At 33.5% G+C, this 25,840-nt stretch overlaps 3 protein-coding genes across 4 annotated transcripts; all 3 read left to right on the top strand.

Moving 5' to 3' along the window:
* Nucleotides 1–8,034: 8,034 nt before the first annotated feature.
* On the top strand, nucleotides 8,035–12,686 carry LOC17883376 (myosin heavy chain, skeletal muscle). Its single transcript, XM_006286868.2, has 5 exons — nucleotides 8,035–8,218; nucleotides 8,374–10,807; nucleotides 11,049–11,627; nucleotides 11,754–11,914; nucleotides 12,004–12,686. Exons 2-5 carry the CDS (start codon nucleotides 8,416–8,418, stop codon nucleotides 12,427–12,429), a joined length of 3,558 nt encoding a protein of 1,185 aa, XP_006286930.1. The 5' UTR covers nucleotides 8,035–8,218; nucleotides 8,374–8,415; the 3' UTR covers nucleotides 12,430–12,686.
* Nucleotides 12,687–14,093: 1,407 nt separating this feature from the next.
* LOC17882726 (FRIGIDA-like protein 5) lies at nucleotides 14,094–18,127 on the top strand. The gene is made up of 6 exons (XM_023780962.1): nucleotides 14,094–15,400; nucleotides 15,482–15,663; nucleotides 15,815–16,109; nucleotides 16,353–16,952; nucleotides 17,118–17,296; nucleotides 17,388–18,127. Exons 1-6 carry the CDS (start codon nucleotides 14,209–14,211, stop codon nucleotides 17,949–17,951), a joined length of 3,012 nt encoding a protein of 1,003 aa, XP_023636730.1. The 5' UTR covers nucleotides 14,094–14,208; the 3' UTR covers nucleotides 17,952–18,127.
* A 3,255-nt stretch (nucleotides 18,128–21,382) lies between these two features.
* On the top strand, nucleotides 21,383–25,467 carry LOC17881197. 2 transcript variants are annotated; one of them, XM_006289383.2, is made up of 2 exons: nucleotides 21,383–21,521; nucleotides 21,978–25,467. In XM_006289383.2, the coding sequence occupies exon 2, from the start codon at nucleotides 22,062–22,064 to the stop codon at nucleotides 25,359–25,361; it is 3,300 nt and encodes a 1,099-aa protein (XP_006289445.1). In that variant the 5' UTR covers nucleotides 21,383–21,521; nucleotides 21,978–22,061; the 3' UTR covers nucleotides 25,362–25,467. The 2 variants fall into 2 exon arrangements, with proteins under 2 accessions (XP_006289445.1, XP_023637174.1); XM_023781406.1 differs by lacking the exon at nucleotides 21,383–21,521 and adding an exon at nucleotides 21,687–21,807.
* The last annotated feature ends 373 nt before the right edge of the window (nucleotides 25,468–25,840 follow it).

The raw sequence follows: 25,840 nt of genomic DNA, 5'->3' as shown, positions 1-25,840 counted from the left end.
TCCCTCAATTAGAACTATAGTACGTACACTAGATGAGGACGTCCCTTTGAAAAAAAAAAAAAAGTTTAGGACATCTTTTGGACAGGTTATTTATGTTCAAAATAAAACTCAAATTAAAATTTTATTATAAGAAATCAAAAAATTTCTAGAAAAACTTATATAATTGTTTTAGTTAGTAAATGATTATTTTTTCTTATCTAACAAAATAATTTACATATAAGTTATTTAATTATATAAAACATAGTTTTCAAAGTTACTAACTCATGTGGACATGTGTCAATTAAACAGAATTTGTCGCCACATATCATATATGATTTTATTAATATTTAGATAACATGTGGTGTCTTGCGAGACAGTTTTTATTTTTAATTTTAATCACATAATATCATATTTTAATATTTTAAAAAAATATTATGAAAATTATATAACTTTAACTTGTATTTTTTTCAAAAAAAAAAAGGATTTATACAAATATAGATTTAGTTGATGTTTGTTGTATGTCCAAATAAAATTTTATTATGTGAATTTTGATATAATATTAGTAGTTGTAATTTTTCATAATATATTATAAGTTAATTTTTTTGGGGCAAAATATTGCAAGTTAATATAGTTCCGGTTTCACATATAAGTGGTGATGAGATGGGTTAGAATTAAAAATAATTTAACCCATTATCCATATACTTATTGAAGTCTTCTTACTCATATTCCTAAATATACAAGCCTATACTATATGATAATAAACAAAGTAATTAAGAGATGTAAAAAAAAAACAAAAAGTAATCAAGAGATGGATAAGGTAACTTACAAGTGACCGAATCTTATCGTACATTGGAGGAGCTGAGAGCTCTCCAAGTAAGTGTAATTAAGCAGTACGACATTCCCAATTGTTAAAGCGACCCCAAAAACATGTCTACCGTTAGCATATGTGTTCCAATAATGCTCGTTTACAAGCTTATCACATCTGAGGCGAAACAAACCGCTTCAATCGAAGTTACTTGTGAAAGAGAAATGAGATAATATAACTTGTCTCATTCCAAACTAAAAATATATTCATATTTATATAAACTCAACCCACTCCATCATATGAATTATCTCCTAGTAAAATGTGTGATCAAATACAACTTATTAATTTTACCAGCCCACATTAATTTAATTTCATCAATCCGTCGATGTAAAACATTAAACACATATTTTCATATATGAAGTAATATATCTCCGTTTAAAATTAATTAAATGACAACATATGCATAACTATATATACGTATTTGTAAATCAAATATATTGTATGAAATATCTTATATAATAATTTCAAATAATTTGAAAATGAAATCAAAGAAATATGATGATAGTACCATAATATCTAATCTTAACAAATCTTAACAAATCTTCTAAATATACTATATTTATTGGGTCTCATTATAACTAAAAGTAAGACACTAGGGAGGGAAAATATAATACAAAACTCTTAAGAACATGTCGAAGAAACCACTAACTAAATAATTGATCAAATAGATCCTCCACAGACCACAGTTCGCTCCTTAGAAATCATAGCATTATAGTACATCTTAAGTCAAGTAACTTCATGAATTGTATAGCTAAACTTATACCTATAGTCAACTATAGTCAAACTTGTTAACTTCACATAATGATGACGTTAACTAAGGGTGCAAATGGTTGCACAATTTAAGAAGTTGAAGAGTTTGAAAAATATTATTCAACTAATTTTTACTATTTTAGTTGAAGAGGTTGAAAAAATTATTCAACCCATTCAACTTAACAATTTGAAAAAATAAAGGCTACAAATGGTTGCACAAAATTGAATGGGTTGGAAATACTAAGTTGACTAAAATTGGATTGAATGTCATTCAACTCATTTATCTTCATAATTGTAGATGAACAAGTTGAACATTTTTCCTTAAATAGTTTAATTTTTCAGTTTTTAGGTTGAATGGGTTGAATAATTTTTTCAATCTCTTCAACTCAAATGGTAAAAATTGGCTGAATAGTATCTTTCAACTTTTTCTCGATCTCTTAAATTGTGCAACCATTTGCACCCAAACTAATTATACATGGAATTTGTTCAACTTATTTTTTTGCTAACTTGTTCATCTTTGTGCAACCATTTCCACCGTAAATACAATACTATTAGATCTAATTCTCTACCCATCCTGACAAACAATTAAGCACTTGTCGTTGACTGTATTTTACTATTTAGTGAGAAACAAAAAAATGGGAAATCGCACTGCTAGTAAATAAGAAACAAACAAAAGAAGAGAATTTGAACATTTATTTCACATAAGCAATAAAGACAAAGTTGGTAGCGAATGTATATGCAGATATAGTTTGTACGTAGAGAAACTGCTTGAAACATCATATGTAATCTGTCGAGCTGTGGGTTCAATTTAATTTATCTATGGAACTGTCCATGTCACGACTCGGTCCTGCCCTTGTTGAGAGTTCAGACACCAAACACTGCTTTAATTCATTAACAACTTGGGACATGGTTGGTCTTTCCGAGGAAGATGGATTTAGGCAAGCCATGGCTAACTCAACATTATTGCCTTGCAGAGCCAGAATTACAGTTTCTGAGTCTTGGATCCATGATGGTGCTTATGTCTCCATTGGTAAGCTTTAGTCCTTCCCATCCTCCAATATGATGCTTTTCACGCTTTGGTCAACCACGGCTCGTTGCCTGTTTGCAGCCCAACTTAAATTGTTCTCATGCATCGTTTGTTCCATGACCTGCTTAGAGTTCATCAAGAACGTAATGCATGATGGTCAGTATATACGTATTATTTATGGAACTAGCTAACATGATGATACCATGTATATATAGATTTTACAGAATAAGTATAGTATACTTATATATAATACAAATTAAATATTCCCCAAAAACCCTTGTCTTCTTTGAATACAATGCCCTTGATTTATTTGAATACGAGTCTCTAATCTAATATCTGTCCTACCAATACTGATAATCTAGCAGCTTTAGTACCAAAAATAATGAGTTCTTTTTCTTTTGACTTTAGTTTTGGTTTTTAATTATGTGCGATCAGAGTATTAACAGAAAAATTACATTTGCTTACCACGTACGTACGTATAAACGCAGATTGAGACTCTGAGAGTATCAATAGTTGATAGTTATAGAAATGATCCTTTATATTATATGACACATTGCAAAGACTTAGTTATAGGTCTAAAGTTTTTCATGTCAACATGGATGTTGTTATGTATGCTTTGTCAGAATGCATACATAACAAAGACTATCTCTAGTTAGGAGGTTTACATTGATCGCATAATCCCAATTCAAGATTTTTTCATATTGTTGAGTTAGAGAAAAATCATATCTTATTAATATTATACGAATTCATGCAAATGGTCCTTTTTATATAAACCTTGAGACTTTAAGTGTACATGTGAATCTTCTAAGAAATATATTTTATTACGCATTTTTGCATGTGATTTGTGCTAAAAAAAAAAGATCAAACTTACATAATCATTCACAAACTTATTATTTATTAGTTTTATAAAAACGTACTAATGTACTAGTAATAGACTTTTAGAGTGTTCTTAACTTTAAGATTTGTTAAGAACTATGATCGGATCCGCGCTACAGCGCGGAGAAAATATCTCAGTTTTTTTTTTTATGTTTCACCCTAAATTACACTATGCAAGATTAATTGTTGGTGTTGCATTTATATTTGTTTAATAAATTTTTGTAAAAACATAAAAAGGTAGCTAGTATCTGAGAAAACTTAACTAATATATAGGTGATTATATAGATTTAAGATTTTCCAGAAAATGTTTTTTGTGAGTCAAAATAATATAAATCCGTAGTAAGGGTTTAGCGGATGGGTAACCCGGTTGTCAATTTTACTTATATCATACGGTTCATGGAGTTTTTATTTTGACCCGATTTTAAATAAATTTTCAAACCGATCACTAATTAGGTTTACATTCAACCTAGATACGCCAACATGTCAATCTAAAATTCCTAGTGAAACAATTATTATTTTAAAGCTTCGTAAGCTTAGTAAATCCAAACCAATATAAATATAAATTTGTATTATAAATTATAAATGTTATAATCCAAACCAAAAAAAATCGACAACTTACTTGGCTATTTCCTCGAGTTACTAATATAACTCCGACGTCAGAGTTAAACTTGTAAAGCCGGAGATGGCCGAGACGAGATGTCATATCTATACTAATGGTTCTAGCTTGTTCTAGTTTTACTAGCAAATCTATACTCCTAATTAGACTCCGACTCAAGAAAGATGTTGTCTAGAGAAAATTATTATAGTCTATATATTTATTTATTTTTGGTTTCTATTATAGTTTCCTGTTTTATTATAATTTCCTATTACAACTAAAAATACTAAAGGAAATATCTAATTAGTTGTTACAATCTTGAGATCAGAAGCCACCACATATAACCAAAATTTCTAGCTAGCCTCTATGTCTCATGAACTCTTACCACTTATATGAACCATACACTAGAAGATTCATGTGGTAACCATATATCTAACGAGATAAAGATTAGTTTTGGTGTTGGACAACAAGAATGGATTCAAGGGAACTAATCTTTGCATGTCCTATATATATATAGTAGTCATCTTGTTTAGGTCAACTAAACTATACATATATATGTGGGACTAAAGAGATGTCTCGATCACAATACTTTCACTTCGTTGAACATGAGTATGCATCTTTGACTGTTGTCCTCTTTCATTATTTTGTCTTTTTATTGTTCTATATTGAGAATTTGAGAGAACTGTCTTATTGACGAGTCACAATCGAGTTGTGTGCATGTGACCAAAGTGGCAGAAGGCTTTTTCAAAAGTAAAAGAAAACAAAACCATAGAGTTGACATAAATCTCAAACAAGTGTCAAATGCATCCAAGTGTTATATAATGTTTATTTGGAACTTTTCAGTTCTCATGTTAAATGATTTGGCACACCATCCAAGCCAATATTTTCAGCCTCTTTTTAATTTTGGTCAGGATTTTGTTATGAGTGTGACGTTTTAACTTTTAAACATAATAACTTTTGGGTTATTAAGCTAGATGATCATATGGAGAATCATAATTTGCCAAAGAACATGCCGTAGTTAAACGGTAAATAAGTAATAATTGTTGCGATTTGAATTCTTAGTGTGATATCGAATAAACGAAGATAAATACTCTTGGATACCATAATTTAAGTTTTTGTTTCAATATCATAATTTTTTATTCTTTCAAAAATATTGCAAAAGTTTTATTTTTTTTCTAAAAATACCAAAAGCATAAAAAAAATCGAATTTTGAAGATGTAGATTTTTTTATGTTGGATTGACTATTTACATTTAGAGTATAGTGTCTAGGGTAGGATTTTTAATTAGGATTTAAAAATTAGCTTTTGAATGTTTAAATATTAAGTTTTAATTTTGTGGGATTTTTGAGAAAAATTTATATTTTAGTGATATTTTTAGGAAAAGTACACATTTTAGTGGTATTTAAGAGAATTTCTCTAGTTAAATTTAATAAATTAATTTCTTATTAATTTTTGGCGGGAAAACACAATTATCCGATTTTACAGTTTTAGCGGAAAAACGCAACGCGGCAATTTTTCCACCTTTTCTTGAATTTTATTGTATGGTCAGAAAAACACAATTTTATGATTTCACGATTTTGCCGCAAAAAGCGTAATTCTCCGTTTTTACGGTTTTGGTGGGAAAACACATTCGAAACTTTTCCGCAAAATTTTTGATTATATTGTATTGGCAGAAAAACAAAATTTTACGATTTTACTGTTTTGGCGTAAAAATATAATTATTATATTAACGGTTTTGGCGAGAAAACACAATTTCACAATTTTCTGCCAAAATTGTTATTTTACTGTATTAATTGGATTTTTAGTTTTGGTGTATAACAATATTCCATAATTTTCCCACCACAATTTTGAAGTCAAAGTTTAGTCATAATTAAATGTAATTCACAATATTTTTGTGATTTTTGATAAGAGACCACAATTTCTAAAGAAAAAAAAAAGGTTGTCCATGAACTTGATCTATTTTTTTAAATAGGTTTTTATTGTACATGCACATTTTTTGAACCATTGTGGATCGCCCAATTTGAGTCTTTGGACACGCCTACTGGTCTATGGACACCATTTGACACCTCTAATGATGTGAATGTGTTTACTTTATGTTTCTTGTTGGACTTCGTTTGGTAGCGACTGCACCAGGAAGGGCATGTAAACATCTATGTTTGCTGTAGTTTGTGGTGTTAAGTGAATTATCTTGAACACAAGTGTTCTTCAATGATTGCTTGTGGTTTTAGTTTTAAATTGATTTGGTAATAGAGTGATTATTATTTTTTGGGAATGTGGCAATGTAATTGAAATTTCCCGTGCAACTTTTACTTAACTCTTGAGAAACTTGAGATTGATTATACCAAGAACACCCCTCTCCATATTCTAACAGTTGAATCACAAGATTGATTATATTAGTTTCTTGTATTGTAAAGTATAAATATTTGATGTTACAACTTACAAGATGGTTAATTATAAGGCTCTCTCCAAATCCTCAGGCCAAGTATATGTGTTGCTCTAGTTAGACCAAATATTCAAGAACCAAAAACAATGCATATTCCATCCATTGTCTAACGAAGTCTCAGTTTGTTAGTACTTCATTATAGACTTTTCTAAGTATGGTCAAAGTTCATGCTAATTTACAATGTTGTTTAACATGCTACAAAATAATACAACCCATTTAACTCTATATCCTAATTCTTCATAGAAAAAGATTATATATCTTAACTAAATAAGATAAATTCAAATCAATACCAAATCTCATAATTCTTAAATTGAAAGGAATAAACCAAAGCGATAAGATCAACCACGTGGAGTGGATCATCTTTGCTTTACATATTTTTCTTCATATTTTATCTTTGCTTTACATCGACTTATATAGAAAGATTATATCGAGCTATATAGGAAAATAAGTAAATAAGATAAACTCGTTGACCAAAAAAAAAGAAAGATAAACTCAAATCAATACCAAATCTCATAATTTCCAAAATTAAAAGGAATAAACCCAAAACGATAAGATCGACCACGTGGATTAGATTATCTTACACTCTCAAACTTCATGATTCGGTCCACCATTGTTCATATTTGTTATTATCATAATTTCATATTATCATATATGTTGGTTAATAATTTGTCATTACTACACATATAAGTATTTACTAAATTCTTTTATTTTTTTGTGGGATTTGAACAAATAACATATCATATTAAGAAAATATGTAAATATATATATATTTGTTAAACTAATTATGCAGTATCCATCTTGAAAACATGTATTATAATTTCAGTATTCATATAAATTTTTTTGATAAATATATATACAGATAAATAACAAATTAAACCTTACACCATTTTACAATATCATTATTAGACATAAAAGATCAACATAAAATTATTTGCAGTTAAACATGTGTTAAAAAAAAAAAATTATTTGCAGTTAATAATTTTTTTTGCAATTTTGTTTTGGGACAAAATTTGCTGTTTATACTTGAAAATAAATAAAAATGAAAAAATTGAAAGCTAAAAGTTAAAATTAAAATATTTGTGTTATTTTTTTTTCCAAACATTTACATAATTTTGATTTGACATATTCAGAAAGACAAGCATGTTATCCCATATGACATGTCAGACGCAAAGTTTTATATTTGTTTTTTTAATTTTGTAAATTTTGACGGCAAAAAAGCCAAAGTAATTAATACTATTAATTATGTAACGATTAATAACGATTAGCAACGATTAAACTTTACAGGCAGTTTAGGTTATTTAATAAAATTAAATTCGGACCGAGACAAAATTTAAGCAGAGATTAATTCTGTTTTTAAACCACACTTTTGTTAGTAATTAATAAATAAAGGACATAATTAATTTAATTTTCAGGTCTCTTTCACAAAACGGCGAAAATAAGGAAGACACACAGTTAAAAGCACTCGTTGTACCCAAAACACAAAGGTCTCTTTTTTTTTTTTTTTTTCTCTTCTCTTCTTCTCTTCTCTTTCGCTTTAGGGTTTGATTCTTTGATTCTCTTCCTTCGCTGCCACTCATTTGCTTCTCTGAATCGTGACTTCGACTCCTTCGTTGTGTTCTGGTTGTTTCAAACCCTAATTCTCTGTTTTGTCGCTGGTTCTGTCCGGAGACGTCGCAGACCAAAGGTATGGTCTTTTTTTCTCTGTTTTTGTTACTTTGGTTTTGTTGTCTCTGTTGTTAGTTATTCTCTGGCTCGGAATCTGTGTAAAAGGAGAGAGCTTTATCGAAGTTGATGGTGATTTTGAGTTTTTTTCTCTTGTGGGTTTTTTGTTTTTTGAAGTTTTGAAAGATCTCTTCCGTGGAGTTGAAGGAATTGAGAGTGATGGAGGAAGTTAAGTTGGAAGAAGAGGTAATGCTTGTTGATGTGAAGAAAGAGAATCTTCGTAAAACGATGGAGAAGATTCAGTCTCAAGCCTCTGATATACTTATCTTGAATCTTCAGTGGTGTGATTTGGAGGAACATTTAAAATCAGTTGGGGAGAAAATAGAGAGTAGGTTTAAGGAATTGGTGTTGAAGGAGGTTGAGTTGGAGAATCGAAGTTTTGCTCTTGAAGAAAGGGGTAAAGTGATTGATGCAGCGGAAGCTGAGGTGATTGATTTAGAGATGAAAGCTAATGGCTTTAGGAGTGAAATTGAAGAGAAAAGAGAGGAATTGGGTTTTCTTAGGAAGTCTTTGGAAGAGTGTAGTGTTGAGCACAGGTCAAAGACAGGTCAAGTCAATGAGTTGGTTGAATTGTTGAGAAAGACTCAGGTTGATCTTGATTTGCAGGGGGGAAAGTTAAGTCGGATGGTGACTGATGTTGAGAGATATCGTGTTGAGGTTAACGTAGAGAAGGAGCATTTGGTTAGGACTAGAAATGACAGGAGAGAAGTGGAAGTGGAGTTAGAGAGAAAGAAGAAAGCTCTCAAATTGGTTGTGGAGAAAACTGCTGAATGTGATAAGATGTTTGAGACACGGTCCTCGGAACTAATAAAGACTGAGAGTGAGGTTGAGTTGAAAACGGAACAGTTACAACGGATGAATGTTGATCTTGAGAGATATCGTGTTGAGGTCAGAGCAGAGAAGGAGCGTTTGGGTAAGGCTCAAACTAATAGAAGAGCATTGGAAGAGGAAATAGAGAGAAAGACTAAAGATCTCAGATTGGTTGTGGATGAAATTGCTAAATGTGAGAAGCTGTTTGAGACACGGACTTCCGAACTGATAAAGACTCAGAGGGAGGTTGAATTGAAAGAGAAACAATTAGAACAGATGAATATTGATCTTCAGAGGCATCGTGGCGAGATCAGCACAGAGATGGAACATCTGGATAGGAGTCAAACTCGCAATAGAGAGTTGGAGGAGGAAATAGAGAGGAAGAAAAAAGATCTTACAGCGGTTCTCGATAAAATTGCTGAGTATGGCAAGCACCTTCAGTCGATGGAAGAGCGACTGGCTTCTCAGCAGAAGCTGCTTGAGACACGGTCTCTGGAACTTGATTCTAAAAGGAAAGAGTTGGACGGACTGAGTCTGGACCTTGACCTGGCTAACTCACTAAATAACGAGATGAAAGAGATATGTGTACAGATTACATCAAAGGGTAAGGAGTTGGAGGAGATTAAAAGGCTGATTCAGGAACGGACTGGTCACAATGAATCAATCAAGTTACTGCTCGAGGAACACAGTGAAGAACTTGCTTCTAAAGAGAAGAGACATGATGAAATAACGGAGGATATTCATAAACTAACTTTAGAGATTGTCTCCAAAGAGAAAACTATCCAGCAACTCTCTGAGAAACAACATTCAAAACAGAAAAAGCTGGATTCAACTGAAAAACATCTAGAAAAATCCACTGCAGAATTTGTTTTAAAGGAAACAGAACTATGCGCTGTGAAGGATGCATACAGAGAGTGTCTCCAAAACTGGGAAATGAAAGAGAAAGAGTTAAAGTCGTTACAAGAAGAGTTTAAAAAGATTCAAGACGACTTGAAAAGCTTTGAAACTAAAGATGCAGAGCAAGTCAAATTAAAAGCATCATTGATAGAGCGTGAAAAAGAACTTGGAATTAAGGAGAAGCAAGTTCGTGTTCGCTCAGAAAAGATTGAACTGAAAGAGAAAGAGCTTGATGCTCGGGAGGAAAGGATCGATAAAAAAGATGAGGAACTGAAATCCACAAAAGATAGCTTGGCTAAATGTACTAAAAATTTTGATCTGGAAGTAAAGAGATTGGCTAACTTTTGTCAACAAAACAACATGGTACGGGACGCTGGTGTATGTGACGAGAAAACTTTGCAATTACTCTTACATGGGCACCTGAAGAAATGTCATCAGCTTCACCTTGATGTTTTGAATGCTCTAAAAGCCTCTTCTGACCCGGCAAAGCTTGTGTTAGTCACAATACAAGAGCTTCATAAAAAGATGGCAGTAACGAAGCTTGAACCAGATAGTGTTAGAAGGAGTAGCATTTGCCTGCTGGAATGCTTAATGGATATGGCACCAGAACCCAAGACTGACGTACAAGGAGAAGCTGTAAAATCAGCCACTGAATGGAAGAACACAACACTGATCAAGGCAGAGAATCCAGTGGCGGTTTTGGGGTTTCTGCACTTTCTAGCTGCATTCAGTTTGGCATACACTTTTGATGCTGACAAAGTCCAAAATCTGTTTGATGCCGCCTTTCTTCGCCAATACGCTCCAAGTCTGTGCAAGGCTCTTGGGGTATCATCTCTAGCACCTGGTAAGTTTTCTCAGTAAAAAGATTTACTCGTCTCTTTCTCTTCAAGTAGCATAAAGATTCTTCTATGACTTTTTTTTTGATATGCCATTAAAAGTATTCCTTAAAACCAGATCCCACATAGTCGAGATATTTAATTCTGCTACAAGCAAACAATACTAAAACTTTAGACCATTAAGAAATAGCAGTTAAGTTCTACTTTGTAGTCTTGTGATATTTTTTGAATTTTTTTTTTTGTGTGCAGTCAACGTTCTACTGTCTTCATTGGATGATAAGCCTGAACAGCACCCCCCGGAAGCACCAATCAGAAATAGTAGTGATTCTCGCTACCCGGATGTCCAAGAAAACATAGCATCATCTGATTTGGGTAATGAAGATGCTCTTTTGGACCCTGAGGGCTCAGCTTCTTTTTCGCCCAATGAGGTCTTTACGGGACTTCAAGTTATGACAGATCCGGCGGGGTATATTTTAAATTTGGTCAACGAAGTACTCATTGGTGCTCAACAGAGAGGGGAGTTGGGTTTAACAGAGCCTATAGTTAACCATGTAGTTTCCCTTTTGGAAGAGCTACCACGTGTTGTAAGTTCTAGCAATCATCTACTGTCAGAAGCATTACAAGTGGCATATCGATGGAGCAGGATGATGGGAAATAGTGATCAGATGTCACCGCTTGAAGCTTGGGGTTTTCTGCAACTCATTGTGGTGTATGACTTGGTGCATAGAACAAGTCGAGAATATAGGTTACGATTTGCCATGTATGTTGTTGATTTCAAACAGGCTCCGAAACTCTTTGAATCTCTTGGTCTTCGTTATGCTATCCAAGGTAAGTTTTACTTCTGCAACACATTGTTGTTTGTGTTTTTTTTTTTTTTTAAACAGTTTCTTTCTTGCATTTGTGATACTCGAAAGATTGATGAAGTATGTTTTATTCTTTGTTTTATCTTTTCAGACTTGGTCAAACAATTCCTAGTCGAAGGTCGTTATTTTCGGGCAATCCGGTTTATACTTTATTTCAACATGAAGTGCCAATTTTCTCCTAGGCAGTTTTTAAAAGAAGAGATCATAAATCTTAGACGCTGTGCCAAGGATAAGAGAAGACTTGATTCGCAGGTTAAAGCTTGCTTCTGATCCATATCTTCCTGAAATTTATATTCCATTGTCAATGATGGTTTATATATATACTCTATGTTGTCTTCTAGGCTGAAGACAGAGATGGTGCAAAACTGCGAGACATAATTGCACTCATCGAAGACTTCGAGCTGGAAATCGATCTTCCTGTGGAACTTATCGTCAAATTCATGGTTCCGCGGGAAATTCAAAGCCAGAATCAATATGCGGTCTCATCATTTGTCCCAGTTCAACCTCCGCAGGTTTCACACACAGTCATTCACAGCTCATTTATCACCAGTCATGGCTCAAACCAAACCTTTCCAACAAGCCTTGGTGGATCACCAAATCAACAACAAGCCCTAGACTTGGAAACATATCAAGCTGGTGGTTCAACTGTGTCCCATGGTCAATCTTCACACCAGGCTGGTTTTAAACGTCCAAGGATTGATCCTCTGGCTTCTAGACCTGTGATTAGACGTTGCTTCAACCCATCAAGCTATGGCAGCAGATTCTAGTCGAACTCTAAAGCTAGTATAGTTAGAAATAAGTAAAATGACAAGATATAGTTTTGTATTTTGGTCTAGATGGGTTTATGGTTAATAGCTCTTAATCTCTTGTAAATTAAAAAAAAAATCAATATGGAGAGGAAACATCCTCAATTCCTCATGTTTCAGTATGCTTTTATTCCTAATGACCTCTTCTTACATATTATATGTAACGATTATAGAAGCATAACGTGTGTATTAAGTATTAACATTGTTATTTTGTAATATATGCAGAAGAAGATGAAGTATATGATGGTGAAGATTTGACATTAGCTTATGAAGAATGAGACTGAGTTTAGTTTAGTTTAAGATTTACTAAGAATTGAAAGTTTGAGTTGAGTTAAGATTGAGATCGAGTTAAAATGATATCTATAAGGAATTAAGGATTCATCCACCTTGATTACAACATTTTTTCTATTGCGCCTATAATTTATATTTCTGTTAATATCTTACATGTTTCTATTTATGGTTCTTACAGAAATACAATGCATATATGTATATATATATATATGTGTAGCTTTTTCTCTCTTCTCATGATGTCACCTAAGCATCCACATAAACTGCATTTTTTCTACATTAAAATAAATTTAAAACATTCATTTAGTGCATATTTATACTACTTATTTGATTAATAGAAAATTTATATAAATAAAAATAAATTATGTAAATAAATGAAATGTTAAATAAGAAATACTTTCATTTTATATTAGTTAGTGGTAATAATATAATTCAACTTTCATGTTAAATTGATCATAGTTTAAAATTTTAAATGTGTTACTGACTTTAAAAATGTAAGTAAATTTTCAATTTATGGTAGAATAAAAACAACATTTATGTAATTGTACATATAAAATCTTAAAGGGGAAAAATAAAATTGAAAGTGAAATATTAGTTTATAACATGATAAAAAGAAAATGATTTTAATCCAAATTTAAATATTGAAAGATAATAATTCAAGAGAAAATAACTATAATATGTTTTGAAAATTAATTAAAAATAAATAAAATATCACAATACGAATAAAAAAATTAAAAAAATATATATAAACCTCCCGCGCGCAGAGCGGGTCAACTGCTAGTATATATATATATCTAGCTCATATTTCAATTGGACATGTAGATTGTATCCGGTATTTCATATGGAATCATAAAACCATAGAAAGAATGTTTTTTTTTGTTGACCGAACCATAAAAGGAATTCAGTCACTACTAATTTGTATTTTTATTTAAGTATTAATGATAATTATGTTTAATTTTATTTAGTATAGGAACTAATAGTTTTTTTTTTGTATAGATTTCTTTTTGTAATTGGTTTAGAACTTTTACATTTTGTATTTTAAAACATCTTAATAAATTTAGAATTGTTACATGTCAACATCTTATCGATCCAATTAATTCGATTGTGTTAATAACCAAAACCAAATTTTATATAATAAAATATATCTCCAAAAATCATACACTCTAGTGATAATACAAAAAGTTCTTCTTAAGGCAGTGAGGTGTATTTTTCCCAATTATATATATTACCATATTTTAATTATTTTAATTAAAAAATGGGTAAGAAAAAATTAAGGAAAAATAATAAAAATCACCCTAAAGCTGAAATATTATCATTATCAAACATTCAGGCGCCGAGAGAGAACAATAAAGCACAAAGTGAAGAATTCAAAGTTCTTTGATTTTTTTTTGTTTTGTTTTGGAGATTTGTGGTGAAACTTATTAGGGTTTGTTAGTTAATGAGAGTAGCTTGATGGAGAAGGTAACGAGTGGTTTGGAGCTTGTTAATGTAAGCAAGCGTAACTTCCGAAAAACCCTAGAATCTATCCAAGAAAGTGCTCATTCGGTTCTTCTACTTACGATTCAATGGAAAGAGATCGAGTCTTATTTCGATTCCACAAGGAGCGTCCTCGACGAGCGAGCCAAGGAGCTTGATTTGCTTGAGGAATCCATAAAGGTCCGAGCTTTGGAATTGGAGAAGAAGGAGAAGGAGGTTTTTTCGAAACAGAGCGATTTGGAGAAGAAGGAGAAGGAGTTCGATTTGGAGAAGAAGGAGAAGGAGTTTGATTTGGAGAAGAAGGAGAAGGAGCTTGATTTGCTTGAGGAATCGATAAAGGTTCGAGCTTTGGAACTGGAGAAGAAGGAGAAGGAGGTTTTTTCGAAACAGAGCGATTTTGAGAAGAAGGAGAAGGAGTTTGATTTGGAGAAGAAGGCTGAGGTTGAGAAGAAGAAGGGAGAGGTTGAGCAGTTGGAGAAGTTTACGACTAGAATTGAATCGGTGGAGAGGTTCTCTGATGAGAAGTTGATGGAACTCGATGTGAGAGCGAAAGAGCTTGAATTGAAGGTGAAGGAAGTAGAGGAACAGAGAGAACAGAGTATCGCCGGAGAAGATAAGTTTAGAGGTGAGTTTGAGCCATTGGTTTCGTTGTTGGCTAAGAACATGGGCTCAAGTGTGACAATGCCCACAAAGTGTTCGGCTTTATACCTGAATGACAATGCAAAAGAGTTTGCGGATGATTTGGTTAAGAAAAACACGGGCTTGGCGAGAATGGTTCCATATTTGGATCCGGCTAAGTTTGTTTTGGATGCTATAGATGAGACTTTTAAGGAATACTTGAATAAAGATTTAGGAGAAGCTGGTGATAGAGTTGATAGTGTAGTTAAGAGTTGCATTGATATGTTAGATACGTTGATAAAGATGAATCTGAAAATGACAACGAAGGTAAAAGAGGAAGCGACTCAACTTGGGGTTGTCTGGATTGCCAAGGCTAAAACCAACCAGAACAATAGCTCGATGGGTTTAGGTTGCTTGTTGTTTCTTGCTGCTTATAGTTTGGCCTCTCTGACTACTCGTGAGGTGCTCTTTACACTTTTAGAGCGGTTCCTTTCGTATGATCAGGCCCCGAAACTGTTTCGGCTTCTGGGGTTAGAAAATAAAGTTTCTGGTAAGGCTTGCTTCTTGTTTTAGACTGATTAACAGTAGTTGTTGTCCACAAGTCTGTAACTTCATGTTAAATTCCCTGCAGGTGTGGTTGAAACTCTGAAAAAAAGAGAAGATTATCTCACAACACTGAAATTTATCTGTGAATTCCGGTTATACAAGCTTTGTCCCGCAGGACGGCCAGGAGAATTTTTGCTTGATTTCTTGATTTCCTCAGATAAAGCTGCCCGAGTGATTGCTGGGACTGGAAATTCAATTGAGGCACAGGTAATCTAACCACTCTCTCTGTGCTCTATTCAATCTGGCTTATGATGTCTGTTCTATACAATCTGGCTTATGATGTGTGTTCTATATAATCTGGCTTATGATGTGTGTTCATGTCTGATGTAAGTTAATTAAGCTTGTTGACTTGTTGTAGAAAGCAAGAAGGGAGAAGAGAAGAGCTGATGCAGTCATGGCCCTTAAGTACATCAAAGAGGCGAAAGCCGAGTCCATGTTTCCTGCTAAAATTCTTAAAAAGCTGACTGCACTGAAGAATGATGAATCAGTTCAGAAAGCAATGGAACCAGTTCGTAAAAGTTATGAAAAAGGACAGAGTACAACCAAAGCTGTAGGGAAACCTGATGCTCAATCGATTAGTCCGCATGAACATAACACTGCAGCCAAACGTCAAAGATTAACTGAACCAATAGCTCCTCCTCAGAATTCAACAGGTATCTTCTTGATTCCTGTATCAATCTTGCTCTTGAATTAAGAGCTCGACCTTACTTATCTATGCCATTTTTTTTCACTAACTTGCACTCACTTAACATGTGGGTTTTGAGTCATGAAATTTACATAAAATTGCCTCTATAAGCTCTTTAGTGGGGTCTCGAGTCATAAATTCGATCAGAACATTGTTCTTTTGTTTGACATAAGTAATCAACCTTAAATTGACAGTTTTCTTATTCCTTTAGATCATCCAGTGAAGCGGGTCGAGGTTGTGTCCATTCCTTCTGGGAATCAGATTAAAGAATCCGGAGTAAATCATCAGCCAGACACCATAGCAACTCATCCATCAAGTACTGAAACCAAGCCCAACGTCCTCCCTAGTTTCATTACCGCAGACATGTTAAGGGAGCTAGTAAACAAGCAACCTCTAAACGAGAGTGAGGATCTCTCCAATGCTCTCAAATGCACACCAGATCCAGCAAAGATTTTTCTTGACACATCCATGGCTCTGTGTGCTACAAATGCTGAAGGGGGATACGAGTTCAAGCTTCTGGTTACTTCAGCTAGCTGCTCCGTATTGTTGAATCAGCTGAAGAAGCTCATGCCTCAAATTGGACATCCTGTGAAAGGCGATGCGAAAAAACTTGCTATTTACTGGAAAGATAAGATTTTGAAGTGCAAAAGGGATGAATTGGAAGTCATTTGTTTCCTACAGTTTCTGGGTATCTTTGGAATTGTGTCAGAGTTCAAGGCTAATGACCTTCTAGGTCTACTAGACAATTCTTATTGGCAAAGTGTATCTCCTGATCTTTGCCAGTTTCTCGGGTTGGACAACGCCATGCCAGGTGATTCCTTTTTCAATGCTCTCCCGCTATTGCAAACCGCTAGGCCTTAAGATTAAATTGATGAATTGGATGCCTTCTTTTGAAAATGTTTGAACTCTATGAACTTGTTTAATCGGTTTACATATGTCATAGTACTGTAGAGTTCATTTGGCTTTGTTTCAACAGGTTTTATTCAAAATCTCATTAAAACTGGGCACCGTATCAAGGCAGTCGACTACATATACTCATTTGGTATGGTCCATAGATTCCAACCTGTTTCCGCTATTATAAACGATTCGTTGAGGATCACAAAGGAATCTGCAGAGAAGTCATATAGAGACGCCAAGAACGAATCTGCAACTCAGGTAAAACTTCAGCCGTTTATTTGTTCTTAACTTCTTATATCACAATAAAACTATTAAAGAAGATTGTTGTAACACAAAACATGCATTATAGGTTGCAGCCATAGACAGACAGATCAGAACACTTAGAGCAGCCATTAAATGCATAAAGTGTCACAAACTCGAATCAGAGTTCCAGCTCGAGAACCTGGAGGAACAAATCAAGTCGCTTCTGAAGCTTAGAAGAAACACAACTAATAACGGATCCCCATCCAAACCCGATTTGACAATCCAACAATCCCAGACGGAAATACCACCAAATGTAACAGCAGAGGTTGCTTCGGGAACTCGCAACACACCTTTGGAACCTTCAATCCAAGCTGCTTCCTCCTGCGCGAGCAAACCGTCTTCGGCTAAGAAGAATAAGAGAGGCAAAAAACGCAGCCTGTCAGGAAACAATCAGAACTCAGGACATGTTGCTTCACACACAAGCAATCACTTTCCCAGCCATGACTATTCCTTGAATCAAAGACAAACTTGGCCGGTCGACAACTACGACAGAGGGTTCACGGGGATTCCTAACTCCGAATACCATTATAACCCGTGGAGACAACAACCAGAGGAACCCCAAGTTTACCAAGTTTATCAACCTTTGAATCCTTTCTACAGGAGATACTAGCCACTGCTTGCTTTTAGGTTCTTGGAGGATTGAAGTACTGTATCTTGCTTTTTTTTCCTTGGTTTCTTTTTGCTTTCTTTAGTTTGGACAAAACAAAACTTTACTCTTCTAATCTAGAGTGCATCGTTTTGCTTGTGTATGTACTATTTAGGTCACAATGTGAAATTTGTTCTATATATATGTGGAAAGCAAATAAATGGTACACATTGAGATTTTATAACTAACTAGTTTAGTACCCGTCCGATGGACGGGTTATCTTTATTTAAAATTAAATTGAAATTATAATTTATTATAACTTATAAAAAAATAATTTCCAAACTTTTGTTTGAATAAATAAGAGAAATTAATTTCATTTGGAAAGAGATTTTATTTGCTTTGAAGTATCAAATAAACGTGTATATATATATATATGTATATATATACATATATCTCTTAAAATTCGATATTAAACGTTAATTATAAAAATCTAGTAATGTCAAATTGACAATCACCAAACATTTTGGAGCTATTCACCATTACTCATAATATTGCTAAAATATTTTTAAAAATCTTAATTTAGCAATTATCCTCTAAAACATGATTATACCATTTTGTAAAAAAGTTATTTCTTAACTTTAAATTTTTTTCAAAAAATCATTCTCACACTATGAAAATTAATTAATTATTATTTAATATGATGGTAAAGTTCTTTCAAATTAACATCAATCTAAAATATGAGGTTAAATATAAATATAGTCATTTGTAAATAAATTCATATAAACAACGCAAATAAACACCAAGATTCTAAAATAAATTATAGCATCGTTGAAGAAAACATTAAAAAATCTTTCAAATACGAATTATAAAAAACTACATATTTTCTTTAAAATATTTTAAAATTACTATATTACGATTTATATTGAACTTTGTTATCTTTAATTTAAGCTAAAAATATTATTTTCGAAAATATTTTATTCACCCTTATGTTTTAGACAATGAAATTGCTCAATGGCATAATACATTCATACATAAATTAAAATTAAACAAATATAACATATTATAAAATAAAAATCATGAATAAAATTATGTATTTAGTTAAACTCAAAATATAATTTATTTGTAAACTGTAAATCCTAATTCTCCTTTATGAACCCAAACTGATAAATAACCTTGTTTAGTTGTAAAACCTAAATCTCACTCCTCTTTAATAAACCCAAACCGATAAATAATCTCGTTCAATTATAAAATCTAAACTATAATGCAGATTTATAAACTCAACATATAACCCTTATTATTGTAAAACCTACAACTGGCAAAACCAAAAATTAGGTTAATAGTTGAAAGAGATTTTTGAGAAATACCCCTTTTTAAAAATACACCAATTTTCTATCCATTTTAAAAATATCCCTTTTCAAATATGAAAATTGTAAACTTTTATATAGTTTATAAGGTACATCTAGATTATTATTACTATTGGGAGACTCAATACAAATATTTATAAAGTTTTAAAAAGGTTCTAAACGGAATTTATAAGACTTTTATAAGGTTTTTATAAGGTTTAAAAAGGTTTTCTATGTTTTTTAAATAATTTTTAAAAATTTAAAGGTATTTATATGGTATTTAAATTTACACACATAGAAAGATAATTTGTGTCTAAATATATAAGCTTACACATTTTGTTTTTATAAATATCAATTTTTTATACTTTTTAATCATCAAAAATACCCTTTTTCCATACCACTTTTTAAAAATACCCCTATTTCAAACGTTATAAAAAAAACCACTTTAAATGTTGAAATTTATCCAATTATGTGTGAAAACTTATAAATATACACAGAAATTACCTTTATATATGTTTAAATTTTTATATATCTTTCATAAATAGCTTAAAATAACTTATAAATACCTTTTAAAAACCTTATAAACCCTTTTAAAAACCACTTAAAAATCTTATAAAACTTATAAAATAAAACCTTTTAAAACAATATAAAATATTTGTACCAAATTTCCAAGTAGTAGTTATTATATAGAAGTGCCTTATAAACCATATAAAACTTTATAATTTTCATATTCAAACATAGATATTTTTGAAAATGGATAGATAAATGACGTAAATTTGAAAAGGAGTACACCAAAAGGGGTATTTCTCAAAAATTCTATTTAATTTTTTATAATTATTTTTTAATGTTGTTTAAAAATTCTATTTGTATCTTAATATTAACAAAATTATATATAACATGTTGCGACATCTTATGCTTTTACTTGACACTTATCATGATCACGTGAGTTAGTAAATTTAAAAACCAAGTTTCGACATATAATCTCGTTTAATTGTTAAACTTAAACCATAATTTTAATTTATAAAGATAAACCATAATTCTTATTTATCATTTATATACCCAAACCAACAAATAACTTTATTTAATTGTAAAATTAAAGTTTAAACCTTAATCCTCTTCTGTAAACAAAAACCGCCATATATTCTTGTTAATTATAAACTTTAAATCCCTATCTTATTAATAAACCAAACTGACATAACTGAAATTAGGTTATTTGTTTAATTTTATTAATAATTTTTAATATATAATTCTTTATAAAATATATTTTATATATTTCCTTTTTCGATAGGGTTAATAATATTTATATTTTATCCAAATATTAACAAAAATAGTTACGCCACGTGTCAACATCTTATCGTTTATAATTGACACGTGTCACGATCTTGTTAATGGCTGACTTTGAAAACCAAGGTTTATATAATAAGATGGTAACGAAATAGTTCTTCTAGCTTAAATATCCATCGGCGTTGTGAAACAGTAAGAAATGGATTAGTAATCTCAAACCAAAGATCCATCGTAAACCTAGGATTTAAGTAAACCTCACGCCAAAGATGGTTAGAGAAAGAGAAGAACTATCTTAGAAGCGAGTTAGTTTGATAATGGAGGATGGTGTAGTGACGGCGCACAGAGAGATAGAGAGGGAAGAAGATAAGATGAAGAAGATATGTTTTTCAATAAGTTTTGTTGAAATGGCTAAATGGCTAAATGCCTTACAAATACTCAGTTATATCAGCCGTAAACTCACGAAACGACGGTCCCGTCATTGCCACGATGTCGGCTGACTTATCGCCGTTAAGTGGATAACTGACACCGTTTCGGTATATGTTGATTTTGCCTGGTTTTATATATTTAGGATGAGAATTTAAATTTTGTGTAAGTTTAGGTTACTATTTGCTGGTTATCGTAATTTGGGTATAAAAATACCGTCATCAAATAGTCTGGATTGATTTTCGCTATTTTTTCTTTGGTGGACCAATACAAGAAATCTAATATTGGATATGAGACTGAGAGCCTTTACTCAACTCATATCTACTAAAACGACACCGTATCCTTCACAATTTTTTCTGTATTCAAAAACACTAACCCTTCCCCTCGTATAACTCGACTCCGACACAAAACACTCGATTCCACACGATTCCGCCATTGTTGGTCAAGGAATTGAGCTTTACATTGTCCATTTCTCGAAGTTGGTTTCACGGATTGAAATCGCTGCAGTCTCACGAAGCCACCATTCTCGTTTCACATCTGACAGGTAAAGATTAAATCTTTTCCCGATTCTATTAAAGCCTCTCTCTGTTTGTGGAAATTTAAAAACTTTATTTTTAAAAAAACAAAAAAAAAAACAAATAAGTAGAGAAATGAGATCGTTTCGAGCCTTTTCAGTTCCACCCTTTTTTGAAACACTGAGCTCATGAACCCTAATTCCCACATCCTGAATACTAGAGAGCAAATCTGACTGATCTTTGATTGTGTCTTACCTAATCCGACAGAACATTCTTGTGATTCGGTTTCTTCCTGTTTGAAGTTGATTTATCAAGGTCGTCGTTATAAAGCTTCGATTTTTATTTTTATTTTGTTCTAGGGTTTTAGTGTAGTTTCTATGAATCGATTAGGGTATTATTACTTTTCATTGGTGCTCCCTAAATTGTATAACTTTGAGTATAATGACTATTTGCTAACGACAGCTATGGATTTTTGTGTGTTTCAGGAATGAGATATTGGTTCATTTGATGTCTTTGTTGTTCTGATTTCTGAAATTTGAGCTGTTTGAAGATAATTTCTTGGTTGAGAAATGGAATGCAATAAGGAAGAGGCCTTAAGGGCGAAAGAGTTAGCTGAGGATAAGATGAAGAATGGTGATTTCGTTGGTGCTCTGAAGCTTTTGTTAAAGGCTCAGTGTCTCTTCCCAGGTCTTGAGAGTTTACCACAAATGATAGCTGTGTGTGATGTTCATAAGTCTGCTGAGACGAAAATCAACGGTCTTGAGAATTGGTATGGTATTCTCCAAGTTATGCATTTTGCTGATGATGCTACGATCAAGAAGCAGGTCAGGAAGCTTGCCTTGCTTCTCCATCCTGATAAAAACCAGTTTCCCGGTGCAGAGGCTGCTTTTAAATTGGTTTGGGATGCTAGTAGTTTTCTCGCTGACAAGGATAAACGGTCTCGGTATGATATTAAGCGCAGAATCTATTTACGGTTTGCTAGTAAAGATTCGACTGCAAACTCTGGTGTACAACGTCCAGCTGCAAACAGTGCTAGTGATAGTGCTATTAGCAATGTTACATTTTGGACACGTTGTGAGCATTGTGGCTATAGGTATAAATACTTGAGAAAATATGTGAACACTGTTCTGCATTGTACCAGTTGTCAAAGAACTTACATGGCCTACGACACTGGATTTAATGCACCACCACCTAAACCAAGTACTGGTCAAACAGAAGTTCGAAATCAAGGGCCATGTAACACATCTGCTGAGGTCGAAAAGAAAGTCCAACCAGGAAGTGTAGCAGCTGAGGTCGAAAAGAACGAATCTTTCAATGAGAATATCAACAACAAGAATGGAGGAGGTGAGAGCAAGAAATTTGAAGTAAAAGAATCCAGAACAGAGGCTGAATCCATGAAGAATTATGATGTATCAAGTAATGAAGGAAAGATGAAGAGTGCAGCTAAACTAAACAAGCCACAACCTAAGGTTACAGAACCTGAAAGAGGTGCATCAAAATCTGTACCTGATGAGTCAGTTTCAAGGAGTGATAAAGCACCCTCTATGAGCAAGGACAAGAACAAGAGAAAAAAATGTGTGGAGGACCCCATTGAGATTATTAATGTTGATGCCTCTGATATTATTAAGGATAAAGCGGATTCAAAAGATAGTAATAAGAGGAAATCTCCAAGGAGAAGCCAACAGAGTTCTCACGCAGTGGAGGTAGGCAGTGATGATTTCCTAAGCCCTCCAAAAAAAAGGTCAAAGTCAAAGTCAAACAGTGGATTGAAATCTGAGCAAACTACGAAGAAAGGATTCGGCGGTGTTGGTTCATCTAAACGTCTTGATTCTGGTGGTTCATGTGCCCCTTCATGTGTGTTAGGAAAAGCTAAGAAAAATGTGGATTCTGGATATCCTGAAATCTCATCAACCAAATACAAAGATCATGACGGATGTGAAGCAAATGGAGAAAGGGTGGTTATGGCTGGAAAGATGGACAGTAACCACAATGCGAACGAAATGCTTATTACAGAGGATTCACCTGATCCAGAGTTCAGTAATTTTGAACTGACAACAAACTGTTTTGCTGTCGACCAGGTGTGGTCTATATATGATTCGATTGACGGTATGCCTCGGCTGTATGCTCGGATAAAGAAAGTGTTGGATTCTGAGTTCAAGATGTGGATTACGTGGATTGAGCCACTACATGATGTCAAAGAGAACTCTATTCCCATTGCTTGTGGGATCTTTCGGGATGGGGATACAGACGAAGAAAACGACCACTTAAAATTTTCTTGTCAGATGTTTCACTTAACTCGCAACAATAGCACCGTCATATATCCAAGAAAGGGGGAAATTTGGGCAGTTTTCAGACGCTGGGATATCAGTTGGAGTGCTACCTCAGAAAATCATAAACAGCCTTATGAATATGACTTTGTTGAGATTCTGTCTAATTTTAAAGATGAGATTGGCCTTGGAGTGGCCTATCTGGGAAAAGTGGAAGGGTTTGTCTCCCTCTTTCACCAAGCTGCACAAAATGGAATTCTCCAAATTCAAATTCCGCCAAGTGAGATGCTTAGGTTTTCGCATAAAGTGCCGGCATTCAAAATGACTGGAAAGGAGAGAGAAGGTGTTCCTCCTGGGTGCTTCGAATTAGATACTGCTGCTTTACCAAAACAATTGTTTGAGATTGATTATTCAAAAGCTGATGTTGTGTTGAATAGAGAAAGGCCGGATGGTAAAACTATTGGTCCTTTTCCTGAAGCTTCCAAGGTTAAAATGCAGGCAAATACTACTCCAGAGAGCAGTCCACTGGGAAAAAAACGTCCAAAAGTCCATGACAAGCATGTTTCATTCTCCAATGAATCTGATGGTAGACGTACTAATCATGAAATGAACTCAGTGAAGAAGACCAGAAAGAGTGTCAAAGCAGTAGATGGCTTGAAACTGCGAAAATCTCCTCGTCTATTGAGTCAGACAAAAAATCAAGTAACTTCACGGTCAGGTCGAGAAATAGCTGAGAAGATGACTACCCCAAAGAAATCTGAGAAGACTACCACAATGGATTCCTCAAGAACGAGAAAATCACGTCGGGATATATACAAACTGACAGGGAACCTAAAGAAACATGGGAGAAATGATGATTCATTGTCTGAGTCCAGGGGTAATGGTTTACTGACTCAGTTAAATGGTAGTGCAAAAGGCCCAGAACCAGTGACTCATGTGCCATCCAAACCCGAGGAAGAAAACCATTTTGACTTCGAGAGCCAGAGATCTTGGGACAAATTTCAGATTGATCAAGTATGGGCCGTTTATAGCAATGACAAAGGGATTCCCAGAAAGTATGCTCAGATCAAGAAAATCGACACTATCCCTGAATTCAAGTTACATGTAGCTCCTCTAGAGCTGTATCGCCCTCCAACACACATGCCACGACCTGTGTGCTGTGGCCGCTTCAAATTGAAGACCGGTAAAGCAGAAGTCCTTCTACCTAGCAGCTTCTCACATCAGGTTCAAACTGTGAAGAGTAAAAGGAGCAGATTCGAAGTATACCCAGGAAAGGGTGAGATATGGGCTCTGTACAAGAACTGGAACACCACAGATAACGCCGAGACTGAAGAGCTTGAGATTGTTGAAGTAGTGGAAACCGACGAGCAGAGGATAAAAGTGATGCCTTTGCAGTCAAAGGAGTTTAACAACAAGCCTCTCTACGAAAGAACTCAACAGTCAAATGCCACTTCTGTAGACATTTCAAAGACCGAAGTGTGTCGATTCTCGCATCAGATTCCTGCGTTTAGGCACGAGAGAAGAGTGTCTCGGTTCGGAGATGGTGCATACTGGGAGCTTGACGTTAAAGCAGTTAGGGGTCTCAACTCAGAGAACGCATAGGTCTCTCTTTGTTTTGTGAAGTCGCACATATATTTATCTAGTTGGGACATAATTGGGGGAATGTGACACTAATAAGTTGGAATTTATGTATTTAATTTAACATTAAGGGGGGGATAGTGGATCTGTGATTTGGATGTATTTAGATACTTTTAAATTTTAGGGAATTTAGAGAGATTTTAGGGAATCTCATGATTTATAAAGTGATTTCAACAAACTCTGTAGAATTTTAGTTACAAATATTTAGTGGTAATTAGTAGAATTTTAAGGCATTTGAGAAAGTTAAAAATAAAATAAAATTGATTTTCATAAAACTAAAAATTGTTTTAGAATTTTTACCAAAAAAAAAAAAAATTGTTTTAGAATAACACATTTCAACGACTTCTCACATACCGGCCATTGTATTGGCTTCTTTCTCCCACAGCCCTTTGTACTATGAGTCTATAAAACTCACATTTTATTTACTCAGCAATGGAAGTAAG

Source organism: Capsella rubella, unplaced genomic scaffold (assembly GCF_000375325.1).
Source record: "Capsella rubella cultivar Monte Gargano unplaced genomic scaffold, Caprub1_0 scaffold_6, whole genome shotgun sequence".
In the NCBI taxonomy this organism is placed as follows: Eukaryota; Viridiplantae; Streptophyta; class Magnoliopsida; order Brassicales; family Brassicaceae; genus Capsella; species Capsella rubella.
The sequence above is the reverse complement of the archived record's forward strand: the minus strand, read 5'-3'. Positions and strand labels throughout refer to the sequence as shown.

What these genes read in the sequence shown, in the direction of transcription:
- LOC17883376 (XM_006286868.2), top strand. Translation starts at nt 8,416, where the DNA reads ATGGAGGAAGTTAAGTTGGAAGAAGAGGTAATGCTTGTTGATGTGAAG. An exon ending in GGTATCATCTCTAGCACCTG is followed by an intron (nt 10,808 to 11,048) that starts GTAAGTTTTCTC and finishes TTTTGTGTGCAG; the next exon opens with TCAACGTTCTACTGTCTTCA. An exon ending in AGAGAAGACTTGATTCGCAG is followed by an intron (nt 11,915 to 12,003) that starts GTTAAAGCTTGC and finishes GTTGTCTTCTAG; the next exon opens with GCTGAAGACAGAGATGGTGC.
- LOC17882726 (XM_023780962.1), top strand. Translation starts at nt 14,209, where the DNA reads ATGGAGAAGGTAACGAGTGGTTTGGAGCTTGTTAATGTAAGCAAGCGT. An exon ending in GTTAGAAAATAAAGTTTCTG is followed by an intron (nt 15,401 to 15,481) that starts GTAAGGCTTGCT and finishes AATTCCCTGCAG; the next exon opens with GTGTGGTTGAAACTCTGAAA. An exon ending in TCCTCCTCAGAATTCAACAG is followed by an intron (nt 16,110 to 16,352) that starts GTATCTTCTTGA and finishes TTATTCCTTTAG; the next exon opens with ATCATCCAGTGAAGCGGGTC.
- LOC17881197 (XM_006289383.2), top strand. Translation starts at nt 22,062, where the DNA reads ATGGAATGCAATAAGGAAGAGGCCTTAAGGGCGAAAGAGTTAGCTGAG.